The following is a 23,097-nucleotide window of genomic DNA, read 5'->3' as shown; positions in this document are numbered from 1 at the left end:
TTGGCACATTCCCGTTACTTCATGCTGTGCCAGGGAGGCCAGTGGGCCAGAACAGTGGTCCTGACTGAATCAAAGATGCCACGAATGCTAGCTGCAGTACAGAAGGGTCAGGATTTGCCATTCAGATGATCGGATTCACAACTTTATTCTTTACCAACTACAAAAGGGCTGGTGTTTTGTTCCAAATGGATGGTTGGTAGGTCTGAGGCCCGCAGGGGACCTTTGTAGTCCCTGTTAATGACAGTAAAATGCTGCATTCAGTAAGCCCCCTGCTCAGTCAACGCACAGAGGTCCAGCCCACCCTCCTGAGTATCTGAGGGCAGAAGCCAGGGTGAGAGCCACAGCTTCCCAACGCAAAAGAAAGTGGTTATGCTCACAGGGGCCATGAAGTTCAAACCAAATGAGTTTCCACCTGTTCTGAGGTTCTACCATGGCCAAGGCTCGTGGAAACCAACCCCACAGCACCTGCCATGGGGACTGAGAGCAGGAGCTGCTCAATGCTGCAGCCCTCCTCTTACGGAGGCACCAGTGGGCAGCAGCCCCTAGAAGCGGAACCAGAGTGAGAAAGCCAGGAAACAGCCAGGGGCCAATGGACAGCTGCAGCAGCAGCAGCAGCTGACTGGGAACGGCTGGGGGCAGAGCCGGTGCAGGGACAAACATGCCTGCTGGTGGCACTGCTCCTCTCAGTTTGTTTCCTTAACTAAAACAATGGAACACCACCTCCCTCACAGACAGTGGCTGCAAACATCAAAGAACAGGAAGAGAATGAGACACCTATCATAGAGACAGGTCAAGGCTACTTGTCCCCTTTCAAGCCTGCCCCCAGCTTGCGGACTCTGCTCGAGACTGGGAAGCTGATTGGGTGGGAAACAGCAGGACCTTTCTTTCACCAGGAACCTCCCACGTGCTGAGCACAGGGGGGCCTCACATACATCCTCTCACTGAGTCCTTACAACCCTGATGTAGGCATTTACCTCTTGCTGTAGATGAGGAAACTGAGGCTCAGAGAAGGCTGGCAACTTGTCCTGTGTCACAGCTGGTGCAGGAGCCTGGATGTTGAAGCCACGCCTGCCTGACAGAAGCTGGGCTCCCCCCAGCCCTGCCCTGCAGACAGGGCTCTAGGGCAGCACGTCCACCTGGAAGGGCTGGACAGGGACCACCCACACCGTCAACTTAGAACAAACTTTTATTTTGTGTGCTGGTCTTGTCGGTCCATTGCCACAGGTCAGTGGTAACTAATAGAAAGAGCTAGAAGGGGAGGTGAAGGGACTAGCAGTCCAGGAGAAGGGAAGAAGTGTTGGGGACAAAATAGAGGCAAGGCTGAGGAGGGCCCAGCCAGCTGGGTGTCTGCCCCGGCTCGAGAACACACACACCTCCACCCATCAGCCCCCTGAAACTGAGGGCTTCAGGCCACAGCTCAGACCCAGCTGGTTCAGGGCGCACATGGCATCTCTGGCCTGGGCAACCCCACCCCCGTTCCAGGCAGTGATTCTTCCAGAGGTCTTAATGCTCTGTGCTAGGCCCGGAAGGGTCTTTCACTGCCCACTACCTGCCCGTCCAGCATCCCCACTGGGGCTTCCAAACCTGGGGCTTGGGCGCTTCACTGTTGTGCTCCTGTGGCAGCCACACTGGGGCGATGTGGCAGGGTGTGATGAGGAAGAAGGGGTTCTAGTCCTAGCCTGACTCAGAGAACACCTGCACCCCACCAACAGGACGTGCTAGTGAGCATGACCCTGAGCAGGCGACCCCATCAGGTCATCAGGGCCTGGAGCCCCGAGTCCAAGCGGGGGCGGCTCCTAGGTGAGCTGGGAGCCTCCCACTCAGCAGAATGGCAGAGCAGGAGTTGTCCTGGCCTGCCAGGCAAACAGGATTGTCTCCAAGGGGACAGAAAAGCCACCAGCTGTCTTTGGGTCAGCGGCAAGGGTCGGGGTTAGGGGCAGGGAGGGCCTACAATCCAATCACCTCCCCTCCACACATCTACAGGTTACAATTTAAGAGCTTTTGGCATTACCTGTTTGGGGGTTTAAGGAGAAAGACAGAGATAGAAAAGGAAGCCAGCACTCTCCACCCTGCTGGAACCCCCAAGTCCCAGGGGGGTTCCCTGAGCTGGCAGCAGCACTTACACCTAGAAACCCCCAGACTGGCTCCACAGAGGTTCAGGGTACAGAGCCAGGGAAGGAGGGCACGCTTCAGCTCTTGATAGTCCCTAAAGGTTCTCAGAGAGACAGACACATGGACGGATGGACAAATGGGCAGGCAGCCAGCCAGGAGGAGGGAAGGAGAAACGACTGCCAGGCCCTGACAGCCTGTACTCCTGTAACAGTCACACACACACACACACACACACACACACACACACACCAGGCCCTGACAGCCTGTACTCCTGTAACAGTCACACACACACACACACACACACACACACACACCAGGCCCTGACAGCCTGTACTCCTGTGTCTCACACACACACACACACACACACACACACACACACACCAGGCCCTGACGGCCTGTACTCCTGTAACAGTAACACACACACACACACACACACACACACACACACACACACACACACCAGGCCCTGATGGCCTGTACTCCTGTAACAGTAACACACACACACACACACACACCAGGCCCTGACAGCCTGTACTCCTGTAACAGTAACACACACACACACACACACACCAGGCCCTGACGGCCTGTACTCCTGTAACAGTAACACACACACACACACACACACACACACACACACACACACACACACACCAGGCCCTGATGGCCTGTACTCCTGTAACAGTAACACACACACACACACACACACCAGGCCCTGACAGCCTGTACTCCTGTAACAGTAACACACACACACACACACACACACACACACACACACGAGGTATAATAAAAGGAATAAAAACGAGGGGCCCAGATGTACAAAAACTGTGAGTGAGGAAGAAGGCGGGCAGGAAGGTGGGAGAGATGGTCAGTCCTCCAGGAGTCTGGCCACCTTCCGCGGCTTATAAATTACAACGCCCCTGGAAACCGGGGGTGGGGAAAGATGACGCTCCGGCTGTGGCCTGGGGGAGGGCAGCTGGCGCTCAGAGCTGCTCTGGCCTGGCTGGTGGAGCGGTGGCCAGAGTCCGACGAGGATCCCTTGGGTGGTGGGGGAGGCAGGGGAAATTCAGCAGCCACTGGCTGGTGTCACACAGGCACCCTGGGACTTCACCTTGTGACGCTGGCCTCCTCGTCGCCGGCCCCCACTGCTGGGCTTGGGCTGAAAGAGAGAAAGGAGGAGCTTGAGAAGCAGCGTCCACAGGGAGCAGGACAGTAGAGGGCGGGGCAGTGGGAACGGCAGGCAGGGTGGGCCCAGCCCAGCCTGAGCAGTCATCACTACATGGGCCTGGAAAACGGCACCTCCCTCTGTCACATGCAGCAAGCACCGCCCTGCCTTCCACAGAGCAGGTGGGTCACAGGTGATAACTGGTGAGAGAGTTCAGCGAAGCACAAAGAAAGCAGGAACCCACCCGTGCCACCACCATAGGTGGAAAGAGAAAGGGAATGAAGGAGCCAGAGCAGCTCAGTGCGGGAGAGAGCAGAAAGGACAGGTCCAGGCAGAAACTTTCTTCTCCAAAGGTCAGAAGGAGAACGACTCCAGGAGGGAGGGGGAGGGCGTGTCAGGAGAGAACTGGGGACAGAGCTGGCAGGGGATACTGAGTGAACGCCAGTGACACAGGCCCAAGACCACCGACCTCTAGGACGGACACAGGAGGGTCCTCTAACGCAGTTTTTCAAACCTTTGGGCCACTGGCACACACATACGTCACCCACACTTACTATGAAAGAGAAGCTTTGAAATGTGGAAACCAAATGTGAAATCAGGACTGATTAAACATCTCAAAGTTTGAAAAACACCCTCCTTCCGCGACAAATGGCTCACACTTAGCACTCACGTGCCAGCAGGTGTGGGAAACGCCTGGTTATGCAGAGATGTGGCAGGGGTGAGGCTGCCTGGAGCTCTCCTACGTCAAGTCCACGGACAAGAGTGACGGCCGCACCCCCACCCCCGCCCTGCCCGCACCCAGCAGAGATGGTCAGAACTCCAGGACGCGGCGGGGGGGGGGGGGGGGGGGACACACCCATGCTCACCGTTGGCTGGAGACTGAGGGACGCAGATGACTGCGCGGCCCCTAGGGAGCAAGTTTCGTCTCCAGGTGGGGGCACCCCTACTGCCAGCCCTCCTGACGGGCCCCCGTCTTCTCGTTTGGTCAGGGGGCCTTTCTTCGTTGACTGCATTTTAATCTGCTGAGGCTTGGAGTTCATCGGGGAGTTGTTGGTGGTCTGCAGGAGCTGCACAAGCCAAGGGGAGCGGAGGGGCTGGAGGTGCAGGCAGTGACATCGGCTCGGCTGCCTGCGCCCCTGCCCCGTCGGGGACTTCTCACTCCCTGGCCTGGCTGGTCCTTGGTGACAGCCCAGAGTCCGTGGCGGGAGGGCCATGACAGGGGCAGTGACCTAGAGAGATGTTCTCCTGCCCTCTCAGCATCCCGGGGCAGCCTCAGCTCAGCCCAACAGGGCTCCATCCTGGCCCCTGCCCGATAATGAGGGCACCTTGGCCCCTCCCCACGCGGTCCAGCTCCCAGGCCAGGGTCCAGCCTGCCCGGGCTGGGGGAGCCGAACTCGAGGCCCTTGTCCGTGCTAGGCTCGCTGCACTTCCTCAGAGCACCCACTGCATCTCCAGCCCCAGGTCTCTGCTGCCCCTGGAACAAGAGTCTGGGGCAAGTTTTAATTTCAGGTCTCCAAGAGACCAAGTGAGTGTCTCAGCAGCTAGAAACATCTGGAGTGTGGCTATGAGAAATCGGCACGTTTCCCCAGGAGGGATGTGCTACGCTAGCTCTCCCGAGGCAGGGACTGGTGCCTCTGGCAATTCGGGAGCGTCCCAGGGCTTTTCCAGAACCACCTGCTGGGCTCACGGTCTAGGACTGGAGTGGCCCCCGGGGTTCGCTGGGGGAAGGTGGCCTGCCTGGCCGTACCTTGGTGATGGTGCCCACGGCCTTGGTGCGGCCTTCCCGGAACACCAGCCGCTGGTCTATGTGCAGGTACTCGGGGGTCTTGATGAAGCGGAAGTGCACGCTGGCCTTGTCCCCAGTGCGCAGACAGTCCTTGTCCATGCTCAGAATGGTGGCCGTCTGCCGGATGCTCCCACAGTGCACTGCCCAGGGAGCCAGACGTCAGGCCAGGCGCCAGCCACCGCGTGGCCTCAGGGCAGGGGACGCGGGGAGTGCGCGTGTGAAACAGGCTTGAGCTGCGCATGCTCAGGGCCTCAGGGCGCCTAGGGCGGGCGAGTGGGCTGAGGCTGCTCTGACATCTGGTCCTGTCTGTGCCTCCAGTTAGACCCCACCTGTCCCGGGACCCACGGTCCTAGTTCCTGAACACAGGGCACTGGGTGTGCCTTCTCCGCTGTGAGCTTCCTGAGGGCATGGCCCTTGCCCATCACGTCTGTCCCCCGCACCCTGGCAGCACCTGGCACACAGCAGCATTCAGCGGAAACCGAGTGGACAGAGAGCTGGCACTCAGTTTGTGTTTGCAGGATTGAATAAACACCACAGCTCGTGGGCAGAATAGAGGGCATCACTGAACAGTAAGGAGACCTGCTTCTTGGCTCGAGCTGAAACTTTGGGGTTTTGGTTGCTAGAGCACTTTGTGAGGGTTCTAGAGCGGGGGGCCTCCTGGGCTGGCAACGCCCTTAGACACCTACCCATGGCCTGGTAGCGCGGGCTAATCGTGGTGGGATGGTGGAGGACGAGGATCTCGGCCTCAAACTCCCAGGACGCTTGGGGGTTCAAGCGCGGGGAAACCATCACCATGCCTTTCCGGATGGACGAACGCTTAATCTGAAAGGAAGAGGGAATCTCAGACCTCAGGGACAATAATGCCTTCTGGTTCCACCCCCTGGTCCTGGAGGACCAGGAGGCCTCCTGGGAATGAAGACCACCCCAACTTGGCCTTGCCCTCACTGCACTGGACCACAGGCCTTCTCGGCAGATTGCAGTGCTACGTGGGAAGTTTAAACACTGCTACTGGGGGTCAGGAAAGGCTCCATGCAGGAAGTGGCATTTCAGCTGGGCCCTGAAGGATAAGAATTAGGTAGGTGGTGAGGGCAAAGTAGGCAAGCACTGGGTGGAAGGAGGGCGAGCGTGACATGGCTGTTGGAGGGAATAAGGAAAAGCCCACTTTGCTGGTGAATTTGGTTGGTGGGGAAGGTCGGTGAGCCCAGAACTAGCACTTGCCCCAACCCCACAAGGGGCAGAAGGCTGAATGGGAAAGAGGATTTGGCATGGACCCCAATGGTCCTATGTAGGACCCTCTACACAGCAGGGAGGTGCCTATCTGACCTCACTACTGAGCTCACGGCACCCTGCTCAGGCACGAGGGGGAGGAACAGGGCTTAGGCGGCAGGCAGCCTGGGTTCAAGTCCTGGCTCTAGCACTTACTACCTGTGTGCTCCTGGGCACGTCACTCAGGCTCTCTGAGCCTGTTTCCTCATGTGTAAAAGTGAGGTCAGTAACCCCTGCCCTCCAGAGCAGCCATGAGGACTGGCAATGGCCCAGAGCCTAGCAACATGCGGAGTCCGAGGGGCATTTTGGTATTATCCACACTCACCTTCTTCAGTGCGAAGGAGGCTGTCTGGCCCCCCCGCACCTCCTTGACAGGCATGCGCTTTCGATGGATCGATTTGACCGCAATAGACAGGAAGTTACCCAGAGGATCTGGGCCCAGCAGCAGTGTGTCATTCAGCTTGATCAGGCCCCTCAGTGTTGTCCCCGACACGACTGTCCCCACGCCCTGCAGAGAAGACCCTGGCCCAGTGAGTCCATCTCCACGTAGCCCCTCCCCACCAGATAATCCCACGCACCCGGGAGGAAGTGCCTGCCCAGCCTCCCACCCTGCTCGGTCCAGCAGAAGCCACCCACCGGGACAGAGTAAGTGTCGTCGATCTGAAACTCAGCAGGCTCTTCCTCCCGGTAGCTGGTGCGCGGGGAGAGGAGGTTGAGGAACATCTTCAAGAGATCTAGGTTCTCGCCTGTAACATTGGAGATCTGGAATATCGGGCACATCCTGAGTGGAGGGCGAAGAGAAAGGAAAGGAGCTCAGGCCAGCTCCTGCCTGCCTGACACAGGAGAGCTGCTGCTGCAAAGGGCCCCACTGCCCTGACCCCCTCCCAGGGCTCTACCTCTCTGCCTTGACCTAGCAACTCCTGCCAGACCTACTCTCAGGCCTTCTTCTCTTACTCAGTTTAGTAGCTAAAATCTGTCCCCTCCTCTTCCCTCCACCCCTGCCCTGTTTCAGGCACTCAGGACTGCTTCTTCCTAACACACACACGATTGTTTAAAATCCTTACCTACCTTTCCACTGCAGAGAAGACAGCCTAGACCCCTGCTCCCAACACCTCCGCTGGTTTATTTTTTAAATTCCTATATTCCAGCCAGACCAGAGAACTTGATTGTCTCCTAAAAGCTTGGTACTTTTTGCCCCCCTGTATTTGTTTGCTCTGATGCTCCTGCCTTCTCTTATGCAACTACCAAAGCCTCTCATCCCTCAGAGCACAGCTCCACTGCTGCTGCTTCCAGGAAGCCCTTTCCGGATGGGCACTAGCTCCTCAGCCCTTGGAGCACTTTCTGTCTCTGTTACATGTAACGATTTCTGATTTTCCGTCAGTGAGCTCGATGGTCTCTGTATCTCCTATCCAGGGTTAATCAAACTCCTGGAGATCAGAAGTTATGTGTTCCCTGTAGCTCCTAGAAGAGCACCTGCACAGAACAGGCACTGGAGAAAATCAGCGAATTGAAATGCAGGCAGCTGAAACATACCCTGCCATGCTGGACCAAATGGTGGCACTGATGGTAGCGCCAAGGCCGAGACACAGGCCAAAAATGCCAGCTGTTCTAGGTCCTGTACTACTGACCACGCCAGGAGGCAGACGGCTCCAAGGCAGCGCATGACTCGGGGAGAAGGAAGAGTTAACAAAGTTCACTATTAGCTAGAGACTATCTCTGACCAAAGAGCTGACCACCTTGAGCACAAGTGCCCAAGTCAGCTCTGAATCCTCAATGCCCAGTGGAAGAACCCGGTACAGAACGAACATCCAATAAATATTTATGGAATCAAAGGATGCGTTAGTGAGTAAGGGCCTAAAGTGATCTGTGACTTGAGAGTTTTTGAGAAACAAGAGTATAAAACATTATGAATAGCAACAGGTATAAAAATGGCTGTATATCCGTCATACTTCAGGCAGGCACGGTGCTAAGTGCTTTCTGTACAGCATTTCCACACAGCTCAATGGAGAAGGTACTACTGTTCCCATTTCACAGAGAAGGACACTAGCATCTCAGAATCTGGGTCACCTGATACAGCACTGCTGGCCTAGGAGACCTTGTGCTGAGACCAGAATAGCCTACTTCCTCCACTCTCTCTCCGTGCCTGCCCCACTGCTGCCTGCCCCACTGCTGCCTGCCCCATTACCTCTCAGAGCTGAAGTTGGAGGCCGTAACAATCACGTCGTCCTTACTCTGCACCAGCACAGGGATCTTCCGGCAGCCCGGCGACTTCAGCAGGCGCTGCAACAGCTTCAGGGTTTCTTACAGGGTGAAATGGAACAGAATTAGAGGGACAGGGCCTTCTTCATGGCCAGACTTCCAGGCAAGACAGGTCCACCGATTACCGATGCCGGCAGGAGACAGACAGTGATAAATGCCACAATGCCGGGGAAGCAAAACGGAGCAGCAAATCTCGGGGTGGGTGGGTGCGTGCGTGCTAGAGTAGCAAGAGCACAGATGAGGCCTGTCTGCTACGGTTACAAGCCTGAAACCCATGGAATTTCTCCAGAGTCCCTAGCAGACCCGTACCCTGGAAGTCGGTCAATAGGGATGGGGTCCATAAGCACAGTGTTGCTCCCAGAATGTTCTGCTTCCTGGAAGAAACGTATCTGACAAAAGGATCTCTGGGAAATTCAGACACGTGCAGAAACCCTTATGAGGCCCCCCCAAAAGGGTGCCTCTCCGCTTCTCTTCTCCTATCTGGAGCAACGAAGGAGAAATGTACAAAGATGTAGTCCTGCAACCCTGTTTGGAAGCCTCTGGTGGTAAAAGGTAATCAGACCCTCCGTCCCCATGCCGCCTCATACATCCAGCTTAGATGGCAAAACCCAACCCCTTCTGCCTAGGGCCACCCAAAAAGAGATGCCAGTTTACGGATCTCAAGACTCTTGCATGGAACCAGAAAGATAATTCTAGGCTGTGCTTAGATCAAGAGCCAAACCGGGGAGAACGCACAAGATTCTGGGCTGATGAGAACTCAGGTCAAGGTGTGAGCACAGGATGAGGAAGCAGGAGCCCTGGCAGCACCAAGGAACCACAGCCCCCAGCGGCTGACAGCCTCCAGCAGAGAGACGGCTGCTGGCTGGAGGCTTCACTTACCTTGCAGGATGTTGGCCGGACACATGTCAATCTTGGTGACCACCACGAAAACAGGCACATTGAGTGCCAATGCCAAGCCCAGGTGCTCCTTGGTCATCCCCACGATGCCAGCATTGCTGCCCACCTACCCCAACACAGAAAGAACTGTCAGGGAGAGAGAGGTGGCTGCTGGGTAGGCACAGAGGCTCCAAACAGGCTGGGATAAGAGACAGTGCCCAAATCTGAGACCTCCATCACGACAGGACACAGAGGGCAAAGTCTCAGGCCAGGAATCACGACTGCAGATGGGCTGGGCACAGGCCGCTATAACCTCTGCTTCGACGGAGGGGGCCATTCAAATCTGAGACTTGGAAACAGTGAAAAAGACAAACCCAGACAGTCTGGGAAAACAACTGTCTAGAGTCATCAAAACGGTTTCAGTTTAACCTCCCTGGCCCTCAGTTTCCCTATCTATAAAAAGGGAAGATAATAATATTCACGTTAGAGGGTAACCTGAGGTTGAAATGTAACATGTCAAAGGTCCAGCACTCAACTAGCATGAATTAGGCTTTTAAGCAATGGCAGCTGTTATTACTGTTACTATTCCTTCCCGTAATAATAAATGTGTTTAAATTATCACCCCAAAGGCTGGTTAAACAAATGAGAGCATATGCACAATGCCGCAAATGTGCTGTGCAAAAAAAAGGGGGACAGTCTTACCTACCGATATGGGATAATCTCTAACATATATTTTCAAGGGGAAAGAAAAGCAAGGTATACATAGCACACTACCATTAAAAAAGTGGTGACTGGATTACGAGTTGAAAAAAGCAGCTAACAGACATTTGGGGAACATCTGAAATATATAAACACTTATAGACTAGATATTGGATGCCCTTAGGGAGCTCCTGCTCCATCCTCCTGCAATCACAGTGGGAGACAATTATTTCAGGAGCTGTGTGCTGAAGTATTTGGGGGCGAAGAGTCACCAAGTCTATAATCTCCTTTCCAATGATTCAGCCAAAAACAAAACAAAACAACCACGAGCATCCATCACACATACAGATAAACATGGCACAATGTTAATGATTATTGAATCGGACTGGTAGGTTTCGGGATTCATTATACTACTCTTCTAACTTTTTGGAATGTTTGAAATTGGAGAGAGAGAATGTATACACTTTTGCTGGTATGATTACAAAATATCTCTGGAAGATACATAAGAAACTAGAAATACTACTAGTTGCCTCTGGAAGGAAACTGGACAGAGGAAGAAGGGAGACTTTGCACTACCAGCCCTTTGGTACCTTTTCATTTTTGTATCCTATGTGTTACTTACCAAAACAAAATGAAATTCAAATTGCCATGAGCTGTTTATATAGTGCTTTGCACATTACAGAGTGTTTCCAAGGATGCTCGTTTGAACATCACAGTTCACAGGTGAGTCACCACCCCAGTGAGACAGATGCCCACACCTGTGCTCCCCCTGGCCTACACCAGGACGCCTCCGCCATCTTCCTCATCATTTTTCCCATTCCCTCCAACCTTTTCTAGCCAACCCGGACTTGCCTTTGTTCTTCCCAACCTGGGTAGGAAAAAGCTCTCTCGATCTGTTGTCTACCTACTATTTTAAAGATTCCACTTCACACCCCAGAAATTTATTGCCATGGAACAATAATGAAATATTTCATTGTTTTCTACAGGAAATGTTTAATATTTGGATCATGGCCTAAAACTCAGGTAATATAAAACATTTCATCTGGGTGAAGCTATTTCCATTAATTGGCCTTGCTCACTGTAGCTCAGTTAGAAAAACACTCATTTCAAACTGGTTTCTATACCTCTCTTAGTATCCACCCAACAACCAACCCACAAGTACGCCCTATGGACCATCCATTGACACCCCTTCTAAGAGAGCAGCTTTCCTTAGCCCAGGTCGGTAATGGCTCCTTGCAATGATCCAAGACAAGGGAGAGGAAATCATGCTGCGATCCCAAGAACCTTGGCCAGGGAGCCGAGAGTGTGGTAAGTGTTCTGTACATATGCTCCGCCTCGCTTTACTTTCAGTTTGGGGAGACTCTGCCTGAGAGCCTGTGTTTGTGGGCAACTCGATCAGATGCCTGTGTTGATCACACTTCTTATCAATGCAGGCAGCTGAGGAATGGGCCACCGGGAAGCACTGCGAGGACCTGCCGAGGGAAAACCTGCTCACTCGCTCTCTGTGAAAGCGGTGAAGCCACCACCAAGGCTGGGCCTCGAGGACTCCACTCCTTGTCCGGGGAGGAAGATCAAAGGGACCCAAGCACAAGCTCAGCAACACGAACGCAGAAGCCTCTGCTTCCTTTCCTTTTCAGTTGTCTACACAATGAGCCGCTTAAGAAATCGATTCCCGTCACACTGCAAGCACTTCAGACGCCATTCACTACCGCACCTTCTGGCCCAGCACAGAGCCAGGCACGCAGAAGCCTGGCCCACACTTGGGAAGAGGCCACCTCTCAGGTCTCTCCTGATAGCTGTCTGTGCTCCCTTCTTGGAGGGTACAGCCTGGCATCACCCCCTCAAAGTAGCCCAACCCCAGAAGAAAACACTTCTGAAGGTAACATGTAAGCCCCGGGGGAAACTCTCCTCTATGTCTCTCCAAAAAATTGAGAGGCCTGCAAATATCTTGGTTTTTCCGTAGGGGATCCCTTCCTGGCCCAACCTAGAGATCAAAGTACCCCCCTTGAGAAGACTGGAGAACTCAGAGGGCTGGGCATCCCTGGCATCCAGCTTGCCATCCAGCCCGTGTCAAAGCCCCAAACCAATGGGCTTCCCCCTCAGCACAATTTTCAACACTTGCTCATAAGCACACCCCAACAGCGCTGCTGGAGCCCCCTCTCGGGAGCGCCCCACACTTACCATGAGCATGCAGAAGTCAGGCAGATGGCCCGTCATGCCAAAGACGGTGGTCTTCAGGTATTTCTCATGGCCAGCCAAGTCAATGAAGGTAATCACCTTAGTGGATTTCTCACAAATCTTGGTCCACTCCAGGCTGCCGCCGTGGCTGTCTGGCTTGTTCACCACGTTACCTTCGCTGTCAAAGCCCAGAATGTCGTTGCCCACACTGCTGGTACGACCAGATTCAATCTCGTGTTTGTGGCGGAAGAGTTTCTGGCGGGCAAAGCCGCGGCCATTGTCCAGCTCCCCGTGTGTCAAGACGCCCAGAAGCGTGCTTTTGCCAGCATCCACGTTGCCCACTACTGCTACCCTGCGTGTACAGAACCCAAATGTCTATGTAAGAGCTGGTGGGTGAGCGAAGGACACCCCACTAACTGCATCTGTAAGGCCATGCTTGCTCCAGAGCCCGCCCAGCGCACGGCCCCTCCTATTCATGCCTAAGCACCTGGGGATGTTCCTGGAGGTTTATCCAGGGAGAAGGTCATTCAGGATGAACTGTGCTCCCACTTTCTCCCTTAACTCCCACAAGCTTCCCCAACGCTGCCAGACGGGGCCCCAAAGTCAACAGCAGCACAGAATGCGCTCCTCCATCACCCCGGTTTCTAGCCTCACAGGTTGGTTAAGAAAGAAAATGCAGCCCACGGAATGTATGGCTGGCCTTTCTCCCCCTCTTCCCAAATGGAAATATTCAGGGATGGAAAAGAGCAGAAATAGGAAATGGGGCTATTGTGTCTTGGACGTTCTTCCCACGCCTCAGAAAGGGAAGGGGTGAAGCTGCCACACCAGGCGCCAAAGCGCCATCACCATTCTCGGTGAAGCCCCAGACCCTGAGGTCATGCTGGAGGGATCCCTGACCTGTTCGGAGGCCCCCTCACCTGACCTCCAGGAAGTCATTGTCTCCTACTCGTTTCCGGACCAGGTAATCCCGCACGCGGCCCCCAGCTTCTTGCCGTTCCCGCAGGAGGATGACGTCAGCCTCTATCTGCTCTGCCATGCTTTTCACTGTGGCGTAGGAGGCCTCCATGTCAGCTTCACTCAGCCCGTACTCAGTCCCATCTGGTGACAAGAGCCCAGCCATCAGCATTCCCATCAGCTAGCCGGCCAACCCCTCATCCAGGCCCCCCCGCAGGCAGTGGGGAAGAACATGTCTCTACCTGGCACGTCTCAGAAATCTGGCCACACACACAGTTCATAAATAACAGTGCCACGGCTTCCCCACGAAGCAGGACAGTCATTAACTCATTCAACAGTAATCACTGAAACTCTCCTGGGTGTTATGCCGAGCCTCATGCTGAGTCCTGGGAATACAGGTGCCCTCAGCCAGCTCACAGCCCCGCAGGAGAGACAGCAAATTAATTAACTGCAATGCGTCCTGAGGACTGTACTACAGACTTGTACAAACAGAACGTAGAGCGTGAGCAACGAGCATGGCCCGGGGAAGCCGAGGACTGCTTTGCAGGGTGCTGGGTCTCCCGGTATGAAAATGGGCCCCCAGAGAAAGAAGGAAAGACATCGTAGGCAGAAAAGCTAGGCATGGAGCACGGCAGATCGCAGCACATTCAGGGACCAGGAAGCAGCTCAGTGTGCTGGGAGCAGGATGGCAAGTGACGGGAGACCACACAAGAGGTGGAAGCAGTTAGGCAGACAGATGTTAGCAGCGAAACACATTATGTACCAGGCAGCGGGAAGTCTTGGGGGCTCAGGCAAGGGAGGAACACGAGTGGATCACCGCGTGAGGAAGATGTCTAGCGCAGCGCAGCAGTCTAAAGTGGAACAGGCGAGCGAGACCGGAAAGGGGGGAGCCAGTTAGGAAGCCGCTCCAATAAATTCAGACAAGAGGTAATGAGGAGACAAAGGAAAATGGGGAGGGAATTGAAGAATGATTGTAGGGACAGACTTTTAACGGATGTAGCTCAGGTGAACTATTCAGCAAGTAGATGGAAAAACGAGTGTGAGCTCAGGATGAGGACGGGAAGAACCAATCAACTAATCATTTACAGCGCGTCTACTGTACGACAACTCCTGTCCGGTGCTTTCCACTGGTGACGAGAGTAATTCCCACGGTAACTGCCCCAGGTGTTCCTCCAGCCTGTCTCTGAGAGCACGCCAGCTCCGTCCCAGGCTAACCTCCCAGCACGGGCCCAACCTCTCCTCTCTCACTGCCTCCCACAGAACTTGAAGCACCTTCCCTCCCCCTCTTTTCCTCCCCCTCCACTTCTCTCCTTACAAACAAGTTCAAGTCATTCCTAAACTAGGAACAGGAAACCCATCCCCTCTTCCCTGCCCCTGCCAAGCTGCCATCTCCTCTGTTTCTTTTACCATCAAGCATCTCAACAGAGTACCTGAGACTTGCTGCCTGTCCCCACTTACTCTCTGAAGTTTACTTCTGAGCCTGGAAGAAACGACTTCTCATCACTGGCCTCCTAACCTCATCCCACACCCCTTTCTGACCCCAAGAGCATGTGACACTGCTGGCCACCCTGCCTTTGCTTCTTGAGGCCCCTCCCCCGCACCTGCTTGCCTATTGCGTGAAGTCTCCCGGGTCCCCTCCCCATTCTCTGGTTCCTCTTTCTCTGCCTACCCTGCTGGCCCTCCTGCTCCTGGCCCCTAAATGCCAGTCCTCTCCGGGAGTCAGCCAGTGGCCCTCTTCTCTACCCTTTAAACATTCCCCTTGGCCATCTCCTATTATGGCTTCAAATGTCATTTTGAAAACTACACAACCATTCATTTCTAGCACTGTCCTCTTCCCAGAACTCCAGACTGAGTCCCCAACTGCCTGGACGACTCCCAGAAGACGGATGCCTACACTCAACCACCCCACCCCCTCCCTTTCAACAACAGCACAAACTCTAGCATCATTCATAAAGCACTTTAGTCCCCGCTGCAACCCTATGAAGCAATAAGCATTACTTTTCCTACTTAACAGTGGAGTAAACAGAAGCCGGAGAGGGCTCCGAGTTGGTAGGGAGCGGAGGACCGTGTGAGCTTGGGTTTTCTGATTCCAAACCTAGCGGCTTCCCCTCTGGCAAGGGCTCCTCTTGGTGCCAGCCCAGGTCCTCCTCCTGCCTTCCCGATTTCTGACGACAACACCATCCTCCCTTCCAGGCACTCTAGCTTAACACACATCACCCCAGTCCTGCTGAGTGTAGCTTCGCACCTTGCCCTTCTTTCCTTGTTCCTGCTCCCCACTTTTTGCCGATCCAATGCCACAAGTCTGATTCAGGCCCTTATTCTACCGCAGTCACCACAACAGACCCCTAACTGGTCTTAGCAAATCCAGCCTCTATTCCCTCCAACCCCCCCTGCACAGACTCAAGCCCAAGCTCCTAAACAAAGCCACAGCTCTAACGCTGTCATGTCCCAGTCACAGCCTGGAATGGCTCCCCGGGCCCAGGAGTGTTCAGGCTCAACTCCTTAAAGACCCCCGTTTACTCCACACCCTCTCCTCAGTTTGTCCTAGTGCGAGGGTCACCATCCCGCCAGCTCTACCGCTGTGCACTTTTCCAGCTCTACCGCTGTGCTCACGTATTTCCTATCCTAGGAAGTCCATCGGCACGTCTCCACCTGTCACATCCTACCCACGCTGCTCCCTTATGGCACTTGCCACCGACTCCACCCTGTGGAGTACTGTTCTGGATGTGTCTTCCCCACTAAACATCTTCAGGACAGGGATCATATCTCCAGCGTTCCCTGGGTGCCCCATGAGGGGTGCCTTTCCTATAGCAAGTCCTCAGATGTTTGTAAAATGCAAAACAAATGAACAAAGAGAGAGCAGTTGCACGAGGAGTTTCTAAGTACATGGCCCCCTGACCTCTGGATGTTTGGTTTAGATAGAAAAGGGCTTGCTGGAAGGCCTGCTAACCCTGCCATTCTTGCCAGACCCCCAAATCTTGCCACCTTTTCCTGATTCTGACACAACAAAAAGCAATGCTTTCAGGCCCTGTTCCACAGCAGGGGGGCAATCACCAATGTAACCTTGTCCATCCAGGGCTCCCAGAAAATGCCCCCGGTCCCATTCCCCTTCTCCAGCATGCACTGCATTCTTCACTCAGTAGGAGTGGAGACAAAGGCCACGAGAAAAGTCGCAGCGGTCCGATTACTAAAGGACACACATCCTCCCACGCCCAGCCCTAATCAGACTTCCATCCTGCCATCTGACATACCTTTTTTATATGCAGTCTCTTGCTCAACATGCTGCAAAGGTTCCCCAAACTTTTAGGATAAAAGTCTAAACTCCTTGGTATGGCATTCAAAGAGCCTCAAGATCTGGGCCCTGCCTACCCGTCCTCCCACTCTCCTGACCTGCCCAAGCTCACCCACCAAGTACTCCAGTATCGCCAGTGCTTCTGTGCATGTGGTTTCCTCTGCTCACTCACTAATGCCTCCATTTGCCTGAAAAACTCCTACTCATCCTTTAGAACTAATTCCAGGGGCACCTCCTTTTTGAAGCCTTTCCTGACTTCCCCAGAACGACTTAACACTCCTCCTATGTTCACAGAACTTTTACTACAGTACCTGGCTCTAAGAAAGTCATGACTTAATACTTGAATGAACAAAGTTCTTTTTGAAAGAAATCGCATGGTTAATCAACTAACTATAATCTGGAACCCTTAAAAAAAATTATTACTGTAACAACAGACACTGGCTAACATTTACACAATGCTCACTGTTTGCCAAGTGTTAACCTTCACCATGACACCATGGGATAGATTCCACTATTATCCCCATGTTAAGACCAATTAAAGAGCCTGCAGGCAAACTCAGACCTGCCAGGCTCTAGATCCTGAACTACTAGGAACTACTAGATCCTGAACGAACTACTAGGCCAGATTGTCTCCTTTAAAACCATGGATCTTGAACTAGAAATATGTACTTAAAGAGCACATTCCTTTGTACTGCTTATAATTTTTTAATGTCTAACTTATTCACACAAAGTTTCTCTGAGGAAGGGTGGGGAAGGATGTCATTATCCTCATTTTATAGACAAAGGAAGTGATAAACAGAGATGAAGCACCAAGCACCACAGGAAGCAGGTGGCGAAGCTGACCCTGGGGCCTTGCATCTGGTTTAGTCCTCTGATGTTCAACTCGTTTAACTAGTTGGGATCGTTTAACTAGTTGGGATGCTTTCTACCTCAAAAGAATTCCAGCAGGAAGGAGTCACTAAGAATCTAATAGCATCCAATTGACAGATGCAAAGATAATGCCTGGGTGTGTGAATGTGTTAATAAATGTCTGACATCTTATGCTTTGCTGTGGGAGGGTTAATTAGTTGTGAGTTGCCAAGGCATGGTAAAATTCACTAAGAGTCCCCATTAAAAAATTGGGGGGCGGGGAGGGTTGTCTTAAGCATCTAGGTCTTCAAAGAACAGTCCCAACACTTGTTGACATTGATCTAGATGTAGTTTCTTCAATTCTATAGGCACGAAGTGACCCTATTACCGCAGACCAGGTGTGCACCCGACACAAAAGCTTTCAAAAGCCTACCATATGGAATGGCTTTTTCTGAACCCGACTCTCCTTGCTATCTCTGTAGCACTTGACACGCTGAACAACTCCCTCCCTTTCTGGACGAGCAACCTCTTAGTTTGCCTATCTCTCTGACCATGCATTCTTTGAGGTGATAAGACCCCAAGCCAGGAAGGTGGCGGCAAAGATGGAAAGGAAAGGATACGAGAAACATGTCAAACGACGGCACAGCTGTAATTGGAGGTCAAGCCCTTCCTCCCTGTGTCCCTCTTGCCGCATTTCCAAATATTCTTTTCTACTGAGGTTTTGGGTGTATATGCCATCTTTCCTTAGGACAGAGACCAGATTTTAAGTATCCAAAAGAGCTTTGCAACAGCATCAAGCCCTTAGGAGATACTTAATCGGTATTCGCCAAAAAGTTAAAAAATGATTTTGAGATTTGATGCATCTTAAACTCAGTCTACAAAAGAATTATTATCTGGCTTTACAAAGCCTACATGCAGTAAAGAAAATTGTTCCTTTAATGATCCAGCGAGGCCTACCAAGCGGGCCTTCCTGCAATGAGACAAGTTCTGGTACAGACTACATTCAGAATCCTTAACAAGCCCAGCTGCCATTTCAGCAAAGATAATGCCATGATGAAGATGAGGGTAAGTTGGCCTTGAACTGAGGGTATAAATATAAAGTAGGAATGACCAAGGGAGGAGGGAAAAAAAAAGCCTAAGATATAATCTGGGATTCTGTCATGGGAGCTGCCTTCCTCTAAAACACTGGGCCCCAATACAATGGAATAAGCAGGTTGGAGTACAGTAACCAGTTTCTTCCAGAAGGGCAACAAGCTTACACGTCTGACAGGATTTCATAGGAAGACGAAAGGGCCTCTGTTATCATAGCTATCAACGCTGAACGGTCAGTGGGGCAAGGAAGCCTTGCTGAAGAGAAGAATTCTCAGTGTCCTCTTCTTGCTGACATCAAGAAGAACCATGGAAAGTCTCTGCTCAGCACGCAATAAGATCCATAAACTGGACTTGGAGGGCAAGACCAACAGCTGCCCAGGGAAGGCTTAATTCTAGAACTGTGACTTGCTCTAGACCTAGGGCAAAAAGTTTCCTTGCTTTGTGCTTCATTCCCCTTTATGTACATGGAAAGTACTGGAGGTACAAAAGAAGCATCTGTAAAACCGCTTGGAAAGTGAATCTTGAAAATCAAACACAGTATGACCACCACAGTGGGAAGTAACATTATCACTTCGTATTTTTATGTCCTCCCAAACAGTTCTGCAGACACTGGACAGGAAAAGTGGGTACAAAATGGACAATGTGCTCTAAATAATTTTTCACAAATAAAGAGAAAGGAAAACTATGCTCACCTGATCCCTGCCCAATGACATATATGGTCTCTCCGCATCCCTCGTCCATCCTCTCCCACATCTGCCGAAGTAGGCTGTCATACTGCTCTGATGTAGGGCTCACTAGCACCAGCTAGAAGAGAAACCAACAGCCTTAGGACCACACTTCCTAGAAGAGCGCCATAGCCAAAGCAGCTCCACAGCCTGACCCAAGACCCTGACTGAACCCCACAGCACCCTCATCTAAAATAGCTCCAATGCCCCTCATGCCCTCTGCCGCTCCTTAAATAGCCTTTGAGCCTAAGGCCTTAGATGATTTGAGTGATATGATATACTAAAATGACTAGGTCTGAAACACAACCCACAGAAAAGGGTGTGAACAGCCTGCCTCCAGCTGCTCACCAGGAGGGGAAGGACTGACAATGACTGATCTGACACTGTGGGTAGAAATTGAGGAGCAGTGCTTCACCCTGAGTGCCCAAGTCTACTACCTGCAGCTTGCCACTCACAGGACAGAGATGTCCCACACTGCCATGCTCTCCACCCAAGACCAATGGCTGTCGCAGTAACAAAAGAATTCTGTTCCATCTTGCCTGGGCCATCTCGGTTATTGAGGAATCAGCAGTACAAACTGCACGACTCGTACACCGTTACCGCTAAGATGGGTATTAGCACCATCATTTTGCAAATTTGGTTCAAGTATCAATGACTTATTTGGGGAGACCATTAATTTACCAATAGGTATGTCAGGTCCCATTCTCTAACCATTCATGTGTGACCTTGGACAAAGAACTTAACCTCTCTGAGTCTCATTCTTTCAATCTACAAAATGTAGATAATGCCACCTGCATCCTAAAGCCACTGTACAGACCAAATCAAATAACAAGCAAAGCATCTAGTCGACAAATCAGTAAGAGGTAAATACAGCTTTCTTTACCCAATCATTCCTAGAAAAACCTTCTTGGATAAAACTAGCCACCACAGTTCACGAATTGTTTCTCTATTTGGAAACTTTCAGAGCTTAGGTCTCTACATATAATTGTAGCAAATGCATAAAATTAGAGCTTCTAATTTTTTCCTCAGGAATCAATCTATCAACCCATCCCTTCTCTCTCTCCACATCGTCAGTTTTTCTTTTCAATACCATCAATATTTATACAAACATAGCTTCTCAACTTTAAAATAGTGATGTGATGAAGTAACACTTCCCCAGCTATGTGATGAAGTAACACTTCCCTGTCCTGGAACATTAAATTAGCTGGTCAGGAAATGAAGGTATTACTCGTCACAACTCTGCCCTGCAATTTCTCCCTGTGTTTTCAGGTTTCTTCAGCACCTTAACCAAGCATTGACATCCAGCTGGTCTGCCTTTGAGTCAAGTACATACATCTCTTACAATTTCTGAGTTGACTCATCAGAGCTTATACTTGCAACCTGAATGCTGCCTGGGTCTTTTACATAGTGTCACTTGCCTCACACATTTCCCCTGACCTTTCCACTTTCCGAGCTTGACCATCCTCATTTCGACATTAGAAGTACCAGACAGGACCGTTGGCTTCTAAAGTGTTCAGCTGACACTAAAGGGAAAGAGGGCAGTTGAAACTTTGTTCCTTAGGTGGCAGGGAAAAGTTCTCTCCAGCTTGGGCCAAGTTTCATGCAATTTTGACTGTGAAAAGTCACAAACCTTTTCAAAGCTCCATAAACATCTCTATTGTAATTTTTTAACTACAGGTAGGAGGGGATATCGGTGTTCTAGCTTCCATTGGCTGCTATTAGTCTGTTATCAGTTATTCAGTTCACTTCAAATATTTACATAGTATGTATTGGGTACTATGCTAGGTGTCATATACATTTGTCATTTGTTATAACCACCTGTACTTAAAAGATGATGTATCTGGAGAACTGAGAGGTTAAGAAACTTGCCAAGGTCACAGAGCCTTTTGAAAGGAATCTGTTAAAAAACAAAAAATTCAACCAAGTAAATATGAAGATCTAATTGGCTTTATTGAATGATTCATGAATCCTGCAGTATCCCACCTAGTAAATAAGAGATGTGATCTTAGAAGTAGTGCAAAATGGAAGGTTCTTGTAGGAAACTGGGAGGGACGAGAGTTATTAGCAAAAGTAAAGGATTGCTTCAGGCCAGGTCACCTGTTGGGGGGTGGGCGTGGGAAGGGTGGCAGGGGGCTTTTATGCGGATTATCTCTCTAGCGTTGAGGAGGAAATTACAGTTTAATATTGCACACCTGGGAGGGGCTAAAACTGCAATTAGGCTGAGGTTTGCCATCCTGGGAGCAAGTGACCCAACCTTGGGCCTGTTTCTTTTTTAACAGAACCCAGCCCTGTCTGACTCCCAAGTTGGCATGCTTTCCTTCAGCAATGTTAAACACCTACAAAACAACAGCCACGTACTTACTTTTTATCCCCCACAATGGCAAGTAGAGGGTGAGACATTAACTCCTGCCCACCTTATCAAGAGCTCAGAAGACACGATTTGAAACGTCCTTCATTAGTCCATTCATACAAGATGTTGCTCCACTCCCAGGATGGCGAGATTATCGGTCATGCCCATCTTTCAATTTTGTTTTGGGTGGATTAGTAAAGCAGACGTTTCTCAGACATCCTTCTCCCCAACTGAGCGACTACTTTCTGTTTCCTTTCCCAGCACCAGGAAAAGACGCCTCCCGGTTCCCTCTCGGAGGACCTGATCCTCCCGCGCCTCCGCTTCCCTCGCCCAGCCACCTCCGACCCTCGGCTGCGGTGGACAGTCCAGGGAGAGAGTCCCCTTCGGTCTCGGGGGAGTCAGCACTGAGCGGGGCGCTGCCGGCGTCGAGCGCCCGCGTTCCACGTGGCGGAGCCGAGGGGTTGTGATCTCCGCGGGAGGCCGAGTCGAGGCGACCGGAGAAGGACGCGGGTGCTGGGGGCCGCCCCTTGCCCAGGGGCCCCCAGCGCAGCCCGCACCGGCGAGTAGGCGGGCTCGGCCCCTCCCTCTCCCGCCGTCGCCCCGGAGACGGCTCGGCCCGCCGCCCTGTCCCCTAAACACCCGGTCCGCTTAGCGCCGCCGCCGGCGCCCGGGCCTACCTTGCTGGTGAGGTCCAGCTCTGGCTCGCCGTTGAGCGCCTCGCCGTCCTCACTGCAGTCTGAGTCGAAGCCGTCATGGAGCCGGGCGGCAGCCGCCGCGGCCCTAGCCGCCCCCGGGGAACTGGGTTCGGGGGCGAACATAGAGGCCGGGACCGGCGAGTCCATCGGGGAGCGACTGCGCTCCGCCGCCATCTTTAATAATTTAGGCTAATTCGTAGCCGGCCTCCTTTCCCTCCCCGATTCATTTGCCTAATGTATGCGTAGCCCCGCCCCGCCCCTCATCGGAATAATTTATGCGACACTTTTCCAGCCGCTTTGAAGGTGACACGTATCTCTAGCTAAGAAACAATCGACCAGGCCTCCCGGCCACCAATCACTGCAGCCCTTCCAAGTACCTAATGAATAATTAATAAGCCCAAACCCCAACAACAAATGTCTGAGACGTCACGCGCCTGAATCGCTGGTAGGGAGGGGGCAGCACCGTGTCCACCCTACCAGCCGAGAGCCTTCCCGCCAACCGGAGCAGCGCAGTGTGACTGACAGAGCAGCCATCCAATGAAGAGGAAAATACACACACACACACACACACACACACACACACACACACACACCACAACACACACACACACACACACACACACACACACACACACACACACACAGAGTTTACCCTCACCTCCCGTTACTCTCTTGTTTCCAGAGGCGGTGCTCGCTTCCAAATCTCACTGCAAAACAGTCAGAGCCGTGAGCCTTCGAATGATGGACAGGGGCAAGGCCCAATCTAGTCATCGGATAGGTCCCGCGCCTCGGGCCGCGACCC

General features: G+C 52.3%; 1 protein-coding gene across 2 annotated transcripts; it reads right to left on the bottom strand.

Annotated features, from left to right (window-relative positions):
- Positions 1 to 1,168: 1,168 nt before the first annotated feature.
- GTPBP1 (GTP binding protein 1) lies at positions 1,169 to 22,603 on the bottom strand. Of its 2 annotated transcripts, XM_074326407.1 has the most exons (13): positions 22,278 to 22,603; positions 19,218 to 19,329; positions 13,256 to 13,436; positions 12,342 to 12,690; positions 9,465 to 9,588; positions 8,512 to 8,626; positions 6,963 to 7,107; positions 6,652 to 6,834; positions 5,747 to 5,882; positions 5,022 to 5,200; positions 4,141 to 4,341; positions 2,819 to 3,268; positions 1,169 to 2,578 (listed from the first exon to the last, which is right to left on the bottom strand). In XM_074326407.1, exons 1-12 carry the CDS (start codon positions 22,467 to 22,469, stop codon positions 3,176 to 3,178), a joined length of 2,010 nt encoding a protein of 669 aa, XP_074182508.1. In that variant the 5' UTR covers positions 22,470 to 22,603; the 3' UTR covers positions 1,169 to 2,578; positions 2,819 to 3,175. The 2 variants fall into 2 exon arrangements, with proteins under 2 accessions (XP_074182508.1, XP_019590039.2); XM_019734480.2 differs by lacking the exons at positions 1,169 to 2,578; positions 19,218 to 19,329 and having other exon boundaries at positions 3,034 to 3,268; positions 22,278 to 22,416.
- Between the last annotated feature and the right edge of the window lie 494 nt (positions 22,604 to 23,097).

Source organism: Rhinolophus sinicus, linkage group LG02 (assembly GCF_036562045.2).
Source record: "Rhinolophus sinicus isolate RSC01 linkage group LG02, ASM3656204v1, whole genome shotgun sequence".
In the NCBI taxonomy this organism is placed as follows: Eukaryota; Metazoa; Chordata; class Mammalia; order Chiroptera; family Rhinolophidae; genus Rhinolophus; species Rhinolophus sinicus.
The sequence above is the reverse complement of the archived record's forward strand: the minus strand, read 5'-3'. Positions and strand labels throughout refer to the sequence as shown.

Bases quoted from the DNA above. Each gene is read 5' to 3' on its own strand.
- GTPBP1 (XM_074326407.1), bottom strand. From the start codon at position 22,469: ATGGCGGCGGAGCGCAGTCGCTCCCCGATGGACTCGCCGGTCCCGGCC. The intron at 19,330-22,277 runs GTAGGCCCGGGC...TTTCTCTTCTAG, and splicing joins AGCTGGACCTCACCAGCAAG to CTGGTGCTAGTGAGCCCTAC. The intron at 5,883-6,651 runs GTGAGTGTGGAT...TCTTCCTTTCAG, and splicing joins CCTCCTTCGCACTGAAGAAG to ATTAAGCGTTCGTCCATCCG.